The sequence below is a fragment of the Urocitellus parryii genome, chromosome 10, assembly GCF_045843805.1.
Source record: "Urocitellus parryii isolate mUroPar1 chromosome 10, mUroPar1.hap1, whole genome shotgun sequence".
NCBI lineage: Eukaryota > Metazoa > Chordata > Mammalia > Rodentia > Sciuridae > Urocitellus > Urocitellus parryii.
This window is the reverse complement of record NC_135540.1, coordinates 3,230,546-3,243,233: the sequence shown is the minus strand read 5'-3', so window position 1 is coordinate 3,243,233 and position 12,688 is coordinate 3,230,546. Positions and strand designations below refer to the sequence as shown.

The following is a 12,688-nucleotide window of genomic DNA, read 5'->3' as shown; positions in this document are numbered from 1 at the left end:
AGTGGGGGCAGAGGCACGGCCAGAGAGCCTGGCCCTCTCAAAGCCTGAGCATTCTCGAGCAATGGCCCGCAGCAGGTTCAGAGCCCAGGACTCGGCTCTCGGGACACGCCCGACACCCCAGGACTAAGCAAGGAGGAGTCTGGAGTCAGGCGTTTATGCTCTGGCACCCGACTAGCCTGCCAGGAGTCCACACCGAGCCCCGGGGCAGCGACCACCTCTGAACCCCATGAGCTCGCCCAGCCAGAAGCCGCAGCCCGCAGCACAACTCCCTCTCTGAGGTCACACCACGTGCCGCTCTTAGCCTGGTTAGGACGGAGACAGACAGCTCTTACACCAGCTCCTAACTACACCCATGTCTGAATAATAGCACCCAAACCACACTGCATTTTGAGGGAGGCTGTTTATATACCTCATTAGGAGCCAAATCTGAAGGAAATACTGTGAGCACTGAGACCATGATGACATCACAGGACATGCATGGAAAACTAAGCCCACATTCTGAAACAGCAGAGATGGCAAAGCAGCTCTGCCACACGAGTGTTCATTCTGAAATGTTCTGCTTGCAGCACAGAGAAAATATTTAATAGATGTCACACTACCAACTGATAGGGTCAGTGGCTCGATGGAGAAGCTTGAAGGCAAGTTTCTACCAACTACACTGTCTGTACTCGCAAAGCCAAGGCCTGTCGGTGGAGCACACTCCTAAGCAGCAGCACGTCCGTCAGTGACCACCAGACACCACCTGACAAGGGCTTTGGTCACGTGGGTTCAGATTGTGTCAGCATCTAATTCTCAAATGCAGACCATCATGGACGATATCGTTTAGCCACAGGGAGAGGGTGGGACTGAGAGTGGGGACTCACGTGATCAAGAATTTCATCAGACCCAGGAGGCTCAGCGTGGACTCCTGGCAGGCTAGTCGGGTGCCAGTGGTTTTAATCAGACTAAAAACCAGAAGGCATAGAATATTTACTTTATCTATGTGGAGTTTCAGCCCCAGATTTCTTACTCCATGACACATAAAGTGCAATCTGAACAGGTCACATTAAAGACCTATTAAAGGAAACAGAAAAGTTTTCAAGACATCTGACCGTGTGAATCATTCCTTTGGTGCTCTCCAACTTCTAAGTGCTTTGTAAAGTGACAGTACCAGGATCCTAGGGTGTCCACCGAACTAGATTCCTTAAGTCTTGCTGACGAATTTCTGAATAACCCAAGACATCTAAGATAAACTTAAAAACTCACAGAAGTGCCCCGTCTCAAGAAACTGTGACAACACAAAACTTCACACTTACAAAATAGCCAAAGTAGGGAGGTACTACTAATATTACAAAAAAAAAAAAAAATTTATAAAGTGATTCACTTGTGCACTCGCTGAAACAGAACTTGCATTATAAGATTTTGACTGATGTACTTTGCAGGAAACATCAAGCTTATAATTTGAGGTCACCTGCATCCAGATTCAATACCTCAAGGGAAAGAAGTAAATTGAATATATGTGAAAAAGAATCAAAGCAAATAATAAAATCACTGTAACAGTATAGGCTAATGAATGAAGGCAGCAAGAGACAGTTATTAATTAATATATTTTCTGCATTGTAGTTAACATATGTACTTTCTTCGTGTCTCTTTATTTTTTCCATTAAGTATTGATATTTTGTTATATTCAGACAGGAGTATATTTCAACAGTCTTTTGCAATAAATATCATAAAATAATAGAGATTCGCATAATAAATATTCTTTACAATAAAAAAGTTTAACAAACTTTTGTCTTAAAAATAGTCAGAATTCAACTTTGTGATTTATACATAAAATATACAAAAAGCACCACAGTTTGTGGTTAAGGCAATGAAAACACAGAAAAGATTAGAATCATCCAGCTGCTAACTACCCAAGGGGCCAAAAGAAGCAACCCCGAAGGAGCAGCAGGAATGGGGCAGGTACAGGATCTCCAAGCCGTGGAGCAAACCCAAAACCACAGAAAGGAGGAAACACCTGCCACAAGACACCTCCGTGAGGCAGCGCCCGACCGAGGGAGGGAACCAAGGAGCAGAGGGGCAGTGGTTCAAGGGAACTTTCACGTCATGGCAGAACTGGCTCCTCCCTTCTACTCACGGTCCCCTGCTAGGACGATGCCCCTAACTGCAGACAGACTGCAGACGGGGCTTCTTCAAGCAGCCTGACAGCTGCCTCCTCCAAACCAATTTCCTGGCTCCCACCGAAGCCAGTCAAAGACAGCCTGGGCCACTGCAGCCGGGGGTGTGTGGGGCACCACTCTGGAGGGCCACTTGTAGAAGAAAAAGGCTACCCAGAAGCCCTCGGCCCTCGGCTCTGGCCATCGGTGGGAGTCCGCGCAGTCTCCCTCTCCTCTCACTGAAGATCACCCACCACAGAAACGTAAACTCCAGGAGTCAGACCTTGGGATGGGGAGCAGAAGGCAGGAAGCAGGGAAAACTCCAAGAAAAGAAGCTCAGCCTCCGACAGGATCTTCCTCTACAGCCACAGCTGGAGAGCCAAGGTCCAGGAGGTGCAAGCCCCTCCATAGATCAGGAGGGCTTGCCCTGGGCCCGGGAGGTGCAGCTGTCCAGCCTACAGTAGACAGTGTTGGAGTGCTTGCACCTGCACCCCGGGCGGTGCACCCAGTCGTAACACCCCCGGCAGAGCTTCAGGCACCCCTTGGCCGGAGGGTAGCAGAGCAGGCAGGGCAGGAACAGCGACATGGCTCCCATGCACAGGTACCTGGAGCAGCAGTGTGACTGTGAGCAGGAGCACGGGTGGTCTGAGCAGGAATCCCCCTCGTCGTCGTTGGAGCAGTGGTAGAAGAGGCCCTTGACCAGGCACATGCAGGTCCCGTACTCCACCATGCTCTCGGCGGAGCACAGGCACTGCCGGTTGCAGGCCAGGCAGGAGGGCAGGGTCCGGGGCGCCGTGCACTCCCCGCACTTGCACTTCAGGCACCGCTCGCAGATGAACTTGTGCTGGGCCGGGCCCTCTTTTGAGGGACCCTTCAGGTCATCCACAGCCAGTTGTTTGGGCTGGGTCCGCACCGCCCTCTCGGACCTCTGAGCAGGGCCAGGCCTGGTTGGCGGGGAGCGTCCCAACAGCCCCTGCTCCGAGGAGGCGCTGCTGCTGCTGCTGCTGCCGGAGCTGGCTGCACTGCCAGTGCTGGTGGACCTGCTCAGAAGGGGGCCCCGGGCACTGCTCGAGGATCCCGAGGGGCCCAGGTGGCTGGAGGGTCTCTGGTCGTAGCCACTATTCACATTGACTGGTATGACTTCGTGCGTCCTCTCCTGCTTTTCTGGTCTGGGTGCTGTCCGAGGAGCAGGTCTCTTCACCACGGAAGGCCCTTCTGTGTACTCATTGCTGCCTCTGATGGCCTTGATCTGGTCAAGGGACAAAATAGCAGCAGGCGGAATCTCTCTCTCATTGTCTGTCCTCTGACGGCCATCCAAAGAAGGCTGCTGGGTCACAACTAACGAAATTCCACTGCCATGCTGATTTGGGGGCTCCATGTGTGGGGACCTTGGATTGTAGCAGTCAGCGGAAACCTGGCATGCATCTGAAGTCCTAGAAAAGAAACGGAAAATTAAGGAAGAAGAGAAAATAAACGACAGGAAGCGTTTGTTGGGGGAGGGAGGTCCTGTCAAGTCACAAAGTGCCTAAAACACCTGGTAATGGTCTCCTTACACAATAATGCTGGGGTCCTGACCAGCATCCAATTCTGAGAGGCTATGGACACATCATAGGGGAATATAAGCAAGAGACCCCATGCCATAAAATATCAGATGTTTTTCCAGCTTTAAAAAAGCAGAATCAAGAGGAAGTAATGTCTTCCTGTTTGTGCATCCAACAAAAATTAAAATGAAATTTGCCTTGGTAAAGAAATCTGGGCACAAGCTCTGGGAGAGCTCTCGTCTTGAGAAAGCTGAGTGTCAGTTCACTGGTGGTTTGCATAAAGGAAATGTCTACTACATCTTAAAAATCAAGAATGACATGGGTGCCCAGGCCTTTTGTTGGCTGAATGCTATTACATGCTTTAGATTAAAGGAAATTAAGGAAAGCATTTTCCAAAAAGCTCAAGCTATTCCAAACTAAAATGGAATATCGGAATAAGCGGTCATGTTTAGTAGAAATCAGAAGTCAAAGGCTACCTCATTACTGATCTGTGAGGTGCACAATAAAGGATAAGAAGCACAAGAGTTCTTGGTGTGTTAATAGTCACTAACCCACACACACCATTCTGTCACTATTGTAACAGAGTATTCACATCCGACTTCTTTAAAAGCTTGAACAAGAGCTCAGTCACATAAGAAGATAACTTTTATGCACAAGCGTCAGGGTTTCAAGCAGGGTGGGGAAATCCTGAGAAATTAAAATATTACCCGAATTTCCTTTAATTTAAAAATATGTGTTTATATGACAGACCTTGATCTTCAAAAGCACTGCCAACTCTGAGTCATTGTGCTTCTTGTAATAAGTATACTAATATCCTGATCAAAATAGGCATTTGGGTTTCCAGGCTCATAGTGACATATTTCTAAGTTATAATGTAATCTTCATAAAACAAACCACCAGATATAAAAACGTTCCGATTTCCAATCAATGGCAAACTATATTTCACACATATTCTCTGTAAAGTCTACAGATGCAATCCATATCAAGACTGAAAGGGGAAAATGCCCGTTGCCACTACTGCCCTATGCCCCAAACCCCATCTTAAGGAATAAAGCGGAACCAAGCGCCTGCACTGAGCGTCCTGGACTCTCCTCCAGGTTCACTTCTCCAGCGCCCACTACTTTTACCTTCCTGCACGCGGCGAGAAACAGTCACCACGCGGGGTCTGCTCCAGTCCTTAAGGGCTGTTAAGATCGGCTCTTACTCCGGCCCATTAGACGCGCCGAGGCCGGGCCCTCCCCAGGCAAGGGGCGCTTTAAGAACCGACTGCCCGCAAGGCCCCGCTGGCGGCCCCGCGCGGCGCGACCCACACCCCAGCGCAGGTCCCCGGGGCTGGGGCCGGGGCCGAGCCCACGCCGCGGGCCAAGGGCACCGGAGGGCAGGGCCGGGGCGCGGGAGGCGCTTTCGGACCGGGGACCGCGTACCTCCTCGCACTGCCCACGGCGCTGGCTTCCCACGGCTCCGCAGCGCCGGCCGCGTCCCCCGTCCCCAGACCCGCTTCCCGGGCGCGCGCCCTCTGCGCTCCTCCGCCGGCAGCGCGAATAAATAGTCGCCGCGGAGGACGGAGAGGAAAAAGTTATGAATGAAAACAAGCTCTCCAGGGGGGCGAGGCCCCCGCCTCGCGAGGCGGCCGCGGCTTTTAAAGTGGCAGCGCCCTCTCCCGCCGCGCCCGCGCCGCGCGCAGCACCCGGGCCGCCCAAGGCCGCGGCGCGCTCCGGGCCGTCCCGACACGCGCGGCGCCCGCTGCGGGCACGGCCCTCCGCCCGCCCGGGTCCCGTCCCGTCCCGCACCTGCCGCACACTCACCCAGGGCGGAGCGGCGGCGGGGGCCCTCGCCGTGCGGCCCGGCCCGGGTCCCGGTGCGGGCGGCGGGCGGCGCGGCATCAACCGCGGCGGGGAGGACGCGGGGGCATCGCCCGAGCCGCGGTGCGTCGGCCCGCCCCCGCCGCCCCGCAGAGCGCCCCCCGCGGCCCCCTTCCGGCCGCCGCGCGCGGCTCTCCCGCGACCTCTCCCGGCTCGCGTGCGCCCCGCGGCTCAGCAGCATCCACCTGGGGCTCCTCTCCTGCAGCCCCGTCCGGGAACCAGCTGAGGAAGTCCCTTCGCTCGCGCTCTCCGAGCCTCGGGAACGCGAGCTGGCGCGCGGCGGGGAGGCGTGCGCGCCGGGCGCCGCGCGGCTCCCTCCGCTCCCCGCGGGGCAGGCAGGCCGGGGCGGCTCCGGACGAGTGGATCCACGTCGCGGGCTCGGCGGGCCGAGGCTGGTGGGGGAGGGGCTCCCACCCGCCTCTGGGGGGCGAAAGGAGCGAAGTTCGGGGTCCTTCTCAGGGCGAGGTGGGCGGACGTCGTCCGGGTCCCCGCGCAGGCCGAGGCGCTCCGCCGATCCCGCACGCTGGGCAGTGGGCGCCGCGTCCCGGGAGCCGCGGTCCCCGCAGGTCAGCCTCTCCTGGGCAGCGCTCACTTCCAGTCCTCCGCCCCTCCGGTTCCACGGCGAAACGCCTGCCACAGATGATCACAGAGAAACACGTCAGTCTCCCTTCTCTCCGGGCCCTGGGACGCGCCGCGCGCCCGCCGCCGGCCAGCTCGCCCGCGCCCGCAGCCCAGCCATGTGCCCGCGCCCGGTGATTGACAGGCCGGCGCAGTCGCGTGTCAGCAGCGAGCCTGGGTAACATGCAGCCGTGCACGTTTTGCTGAAGTGCTTTTGCCCCTGGGAATGCCCAGGAGTTCAACCAACGTCAAGCAGCGCCTGTGCGCGCAGGGATTCGGCGCGCAGAAAGGAACGCAGGTTTGAACCCGGCTTCGCTCGGACTCGGTCGCCAACAATGCCTAAACAGACCCACGTTGGGTCCAGCCCCTCTTCGGCACAAACGGCCTGTTTCACACAGCGACAGTCCCAGAGGTTGAACTTGTTGCAGTTCGGTTAAGGGGGAAGTGAAAGGGACCCTGCTTTTTCTTTTAGCGGTAGACTTTTAAGAGCGTTCCGTAGTGGGAACGCTGCCGGTGTTTTGAAATGCAGCCAGTAATCTCAGCTCTAGAGCAAGTTCAAAGAAATGTTCACTTCCTTGCAAAAACCGACATTTCTCACCTTATCTTTCCTAAAATGTCTACGAAGGAAAGGAAGGAAACAGTTCTTACCTAATGCAAAGATTGGAAATTGCTTTTCACGCTCATGTACAGCGACTGCAGCTGTTCCTTATCCGGGGCAGGGAGCTGGGTCCGCTGCTATCGCTCTGCAAACCACTGTGTGCCTTACAGAGCGATCCCACTCCTGCTCCGCAGAATTTCAGCTCCTCGCGGCCACCTCCACCTCCACTCCAAGACACGCCCCCAGTGATATCATGTGTCAATCACACCAGCTGCCCGAAAACCTGGAACAGGATTTCCTCCCGTTTCCGTTGGCTCTTGGTTTGTGTTTACCAACTTGGAAACGTGAACTTATAGACTCATGTAATAAACATCCTCTAAAAATTGGGGATTGCCTCTAAAAAATCCTGCAAATAAATTTGTCGTGAAGGAACACATTCAAATTTAGCTATCAATCTCTAGTTACCCATCGCTAATTTAAAAGGATTGGTGAATTCCACCCTTGAAGTTGAATTAGTAAATAATTGTAAAATAAGAATTTTTTTTTAAAAATGAAAAACGCTGTATGTCAAGCCATCCCTTTGGAACAACTAGAGGGAAAATGTGTATTGATATTTCAAAAATAATAATTTAACCTCACAATTCCTGTCTAAATCAAAGTTGAGAGTAAGTGAAATCTGAAGTTTCAGAAAGAAGTACTCCTTTTGGCAAATATACCATAACCATATGTTCACCAGGGGGGAAATCTGTTGTGAGTTTTAAAATAACTGCTCTATCTTGGATTGTGATACAATATTTCCCAAAAGTCAATCACAAGAAAACAAAAATCCCAAGTTCTTTCTGTTTTGTAATATATTTGTATAATTTTGAGAAAAAAACCTATTTTTAACTGATTTTAAAAATCAGTTAAAAGGCAATTAATTAAAATGGAAACAATTCACAGATTTAATAATTCTTAACATATGATATGTCACTGAAAAAAAATATGTATGTAGGAAATTTGCTTTTTGCTTTTTGCTTTTTTACAAACTGGGATTTTGGATATTATCAAAACCATGAAGTTCATGCTGCAGTAAAGATAACTGTAGATGAAATTTAAGATTTTAAATTTAAGGTTTTAAAAACTTTTAAAGATAAAAGCTTTTAAATCCCTAAAACAAAGTAAAAAGAAATATTTTCCCAAGTAGCATGTATCAGGAATAACAAAGTCCATTTGGAAGGCAAACAAAAACAAAATTCAAGAATCTAAATCATATGTAGATTTCAGTATGGATATTTCCAGTTCAAAGTAATTTTTTAAAATATCCTTTAAAATAGCAAGTGATTCTGTTGAAACTCCACCCCCACCCAACTGAACTTTCAAATGCTTGAACACTTTCGAAAATTAAAGTCATGTTTAGAATTGCTTCCAAGGAACCCAGGGCATTGCTGAGGACACCAGTAAAAATCACTAGAAAATAATAGAAGAAGAATGAGCCCATGAGCTACATAGGCACCCTTAATGCTCTGAATGGTACTAAAATAGTCTAAAAGATAAAATTGATTTTATTGTATATATTTTGCCTTTCTCATAGATTTCATCTGATTTGGGGAATTCTTGTGAATGGATTTGAAGAGTCAAATCAGAAATAGAACATCACATGAGTATCTTATTTGGTTCTTTGAAATTGTCTTCTCACCTCTCACCATAGTGAGCAACAAGTTTATAAACTCTGGATGTGTGAACAGGAGGAGAGGGTGAGTTCACCAATATGATAAAATCAGCAGAGGGAGCACCAAACATTCTAATTCCATCAATCCTTCAAAAATATATTTGAAAGATTTCTATTACAGTACACTTCAAACTATATCAACCAGAGATGCATTAAAACAATTTTTGGAAAACATTTTTTAGTTGTAAATGGATCTTTTATTTTATTTATTTATGCATATGCGGTGCTGAAGATTGAATCCAGGGCCTCACACATGCCAGGCAAGTGCTCTACCACTGAGCCACAACCCAGCCCCAGCATTAAAACAATTTTCATGTGATTGAGTATTTTCAAATTATAATAATGAATAAAATCCATGAGATTTTATCTACAACAGTGTTTCTGTGGGTCATGTTCTATTTAGAAATCCAATATGCTGTATTAAATTGATCAATGACCCTTTGCGTCACTTGGCTCCAAAATACATCAATGTTTTTCTCTAAATATTAAATTAATATTAAATAAATATTAAATTAATAAAAAAATATAAGAATAGCCTTGCCTCTTTGGATCAAGAAGACATTTAATGAAACCAGATTCTCCTTTTGATTGCCTATGATTACATGCCTTCATAGAAATCAACATTTTTAGTTTAAAATAGATGTTGTTCTTTATCTTGTGAGTTTAATTACAGCATACCTTGATAAAAATGGATATCAAATATATGAGATTTTTCTGGAAAGGAAAAGCAATGTAAATACCAATAGGGAAATCTTGTAATAATTTTTAGTTCACTATGTCCAAATATGTCTAAATGGAGTGGAATGGCATCTGTGACTTGTTCTTCCTGGTCTCAAAGTTAGCGATCTCTTCTCATTCGACTTTTGAGTAAAAGGTGGGGGGGGGGGGGGAAGGCCTGGTATCTCCTTGCAACTGCTAGAAATTAAAAATAAATAAATAAATAAACAGTAGGATTCTAAAAGGCTTTCCTTATTCATTTTTTTTTTTAAAGATAGAGAGAGGGGAGAGAGAGAGAGGGGAGAGAGAGAGAGAGAGAGAGAGAGAGAGAGAGAGAATTTTTAATATTTATTTTTTAGTTCTCGGCGGACACAACATCTTTGTTTGTATGTGGTGCTGAGGATCGAACCCGGGCCGCACACATGCCAGGCGAGCGTGCTACTGCTTGAGCCACATCCCCAGCCCTCCTTATTCATTTGTTCATTTTATTTTCCAAAATAAAAACAGCAGCAACTCTAATGTATCCCACCCTTTTGAACACTCCTCCCTTACTAATCCAATGCTTCTGTGAAGTCTCAGTCATATAACTTACATGATTGCTAGTAAGATTCGTTGTGTTATTACTCAGCTATAACATTTTTGTTACTGAGAAACACAAACAGTAGTCACAGAAGTTGAGGCATTAGCACCCAACAACCCGTGAATCAATGAAGAATGAGAAATGGGGACCGAATTTCCTTTACTTTCCTTTTAGGGCGATAGTCACTATATCACTGTACTCCCCAGGAAAAGCTGGCAAGGCCGGGCCCTGTTATTTTCAGTTTCCTTTTGTAAACAATCCTTGCAGTTGACAGAAATAGAGTAACCTATTCTGTGAATTTTCCATAAACATTCCCCTGGTCTTCAGGAGCATGTCCCCGGGGCTCTCTGGGTGCTGCTCCCGGGGCTGGTTTCAGTCTGCAAGTGGGCAACTCAGCGACTCCCTGGCTGGGTCCCCCTGAAGGCTCGTGCCTTCTGTCAGCTCCGTCCTTCCACAGCAAACCGGGATTCTGTTTCCCTGCGATCCCGAGCCGTCAGTGCAGGGAGCAGAGCACGTGGAGGGGCTCGGAAGGGTGCCCTTCCTCCTGACAGGCACAGCCTGATCCCCACTGTGCGTCAGGCTTCCACAGCGTCCGGAGGCCACCTCCGCACCAACCTCTTTCCCTCCAGTGATGTTCAGATGCCCTTCTGGGCCTGGACTTGGTCTTCATGTTTGTAAGAAAAGGACACTAGGCATCTGTCCGGCGGGTCTGGCATCTGAGCTGAGGGTGGAATGGCCCTTACAAGGATCACGGCGGATCTTTGATTCTGGTCAGCAAGTTACTGATCTCTCACTTCCGAAACTGGGTCCCATCCTTAGAGAACAGCACACAAGAACCCGGGTTAATTGAAACCTGTGACTGCCCCCCAAGACAGAACAGCAAAGAAATACAGTCATGTTTTCATTAAAACATCTCCCGGGGCTTGCATTTTCATCTGTATTTCCTATGGAAATAACCTAGGCCAAAAACTACAGTTTATCCTTTGTTTATGAAAAAAAGAAAAAGGATATTGATGAGACAATCTCAGCAGGCCCTTCTTTAAGAATACCTAATAGTGAAAAAAGAAAACAAACAAGTCTCACCCAAAGAGACTTTTTACTCTTAAGAGTTTTCCATAATTCGTGGTTTTCTTGGGGTATTTAAAGTAATACCATTTATAAAATCGTTCTGCGGTCTATAATCATCGAGGGTACCCGTACTGAAGATGGGAGGGTTGGCAAGACTCGCTGGGTATTGGGGATCGTCAGGTCAGCTCACGGGCAGTACATAGGTGGCAACAGGAGTGCCGGAACAGGGCCAGTCAATGCACCTCCTCGCTAGGGGACCCCCACTCGGGGTCTCTGAGCTGTTTTCTCACCAATTACCTGAAGTTGGTGATCCTAACTATTTCCCCAGTCCAGTGCTACTGAGGGACCAAACCTGCTCAAGTGCCTCGGAGGCTTTAAGGATCTTCTTAATGATTAGTGACCATTGTCCTGAAGCACACTGTCCGTGAGGACAACTCTCAGTCCCCCCACCCACCCGGGAGAAAGGGCCTCCTTGCCTTATCGTGTTTTCAAGTTAAATTGACTTCATTTTTGTTTTTCTAAGCCTGAGACCTCTTGGGCTTAAATGTGTTGTCCTGTGTGTGTGTGTGTGTGTGTGTGTGTGTGTGTGTGTGTGTGTGCTCGCGCGCGCACATGTGACAGGAGTTGGGAGCAGCCGTCTACTGATAATTTCAGATGAAGCCACCTGATGGGTCTTGACCACCTTAACATTTACCTGCGACTTTTCACTGTGAACATTTTGATTCCAGATAAGATAAAAGTCATTGTAAATAAAAAAAGAAAAACTTTTACAAAATTTGTAAACTGTGACCATTAAAAGTAAAAAAAAAATCAAATGTGTATTTTAAAAGTGACTGCATAACATTTAAAATGTTGAAAATAAATTTAAAAGTAGTACACAGATGGTGCTCCTGCACATTTTCAAAAAGCATATTTATTGCTCTTTTTTATAATCTCCAAGAATCTCAGTTTTGATCCTCTGTAAAGATGACAGTTTTGAGGCAAAACTACCAAAGTATCACATGAATCTTAAGGTTTTTGTGTTAATTTTTTAATGGATGGCAGAAAGCTGTTATTTCCTATAGCCAATGCAATTAACAAGGAAAACCCTGTGAAGCGCCACCTACTGTTGAGAATGAGTCACTTCAAATTTCAATCCAAACGGGGAGAATGAGCCTTCTAGGAGTCAACGTTCACATCCATCCTTTTCTGCACTCTCTCTTCTGATTTACAACCCCGCCACATGAGGGGTGCGCATCTTCACTAAAATGGGGGAAATGCAGTATGTACCTCGGTTGCCTTTTGAAGACTCTAAGTTACATTTTTGATGGAGATGACTTTTGACTAACACCTGAGAACTGGTACCTCTGTAGAGGTGCTTTCCCACCCAATATAGTTATCAGAAAAGGTAAGACGCGTTGCAATTGAATAAATCTTTCTTTAAAATCCTTGTGTTGTAAATATCATCTAGGCTTACATGACATTCTTTTGGGAAAAAACTTAATGACTTTAATATTGTATATTCCTATGTGGCATACTGTGGGTATTGTCAATAATGCCAGTCCTGGAAAGATGTCTCCTTTGAGAAGATGGACTTGGGTTTTATTGACCTGTCAGTCAATAGAAGCCGGGTGTACTGAGTGCTAGAGTGCTTAGGCTGAGTAGCAATGTGGGAACCTGTTGGCACATAAATAACAAAACCGGTATTTTTTCTATTGGTTACTACTAATCTGACTGAAAGTCTTTGCAAAGCAAGAGGTTTAAAATCATCAGCAAGGGCAGAATCACGGAGGAACGTACAGCTTCTGGAAGCCCTGCTTTAAAGGACGCGGTTTAAATTGGTGTCCGTTTGTTTAGGAACCTGTTTTGCATTTTCTAA

General features: G+C 47.8%; 1 protein-coding gene across 4 annotated transcripts; it reads right to left on the bottom strand.

The window, feature by feature from the left end:
- Positions 1-1,597: 1,597 nt before the first annotated feature.
- On the bottom strand, positions 1,598-7,159 carry Spry1 (sprouty RTK signaling antagonist 1). Of its 4 annotated transcripts, XM_026412222.2 has the most exons (3): positions 6,805-7,159; positions 5,724-6,168; positions 1,598-3,568 (listed from the first exon to the last, which is right to left on the bottom strand). In XM_026412222.2, exon 3 carries the CDS (start codon positions 3,511-3,513, stop codon positions 2,548-2,550), a length of 966 nt encoding a protein of 321 aa, XP_026268007.2. In that variant the 5' UTR covers positions 3,514-3,568; positions 5,724-6,168; positions 6,805-7,159; the 3' UTR covers positions 1,598-2,547. The 4 variants fall into 4 exon arrangements, with proteins under 4 accessions (XP_026268007.2, XP_026268010.2, XP_026268009.2 ...); XM_026412225.2 differs by lacking the exon at positions 5,724-6,168; XM_026412224.2 differs by lacking the exons at positions 5,724-6,168; positions 6,805-7,159 and adding an exon at positions 5,482-5,539.
- Between the last annotated feature and the right edge of the window lie 5,529 nt (positions 7,160-12,688).

Coding starts and splice junctions, on each gene's coding strand:
- Spry1 (XM_026412222.2), bottom strand. CDS start 3,513: ATGGAGCCCCCAAATCAGCATGGCAGTGGAATTTCGTTAGTTGTGACC.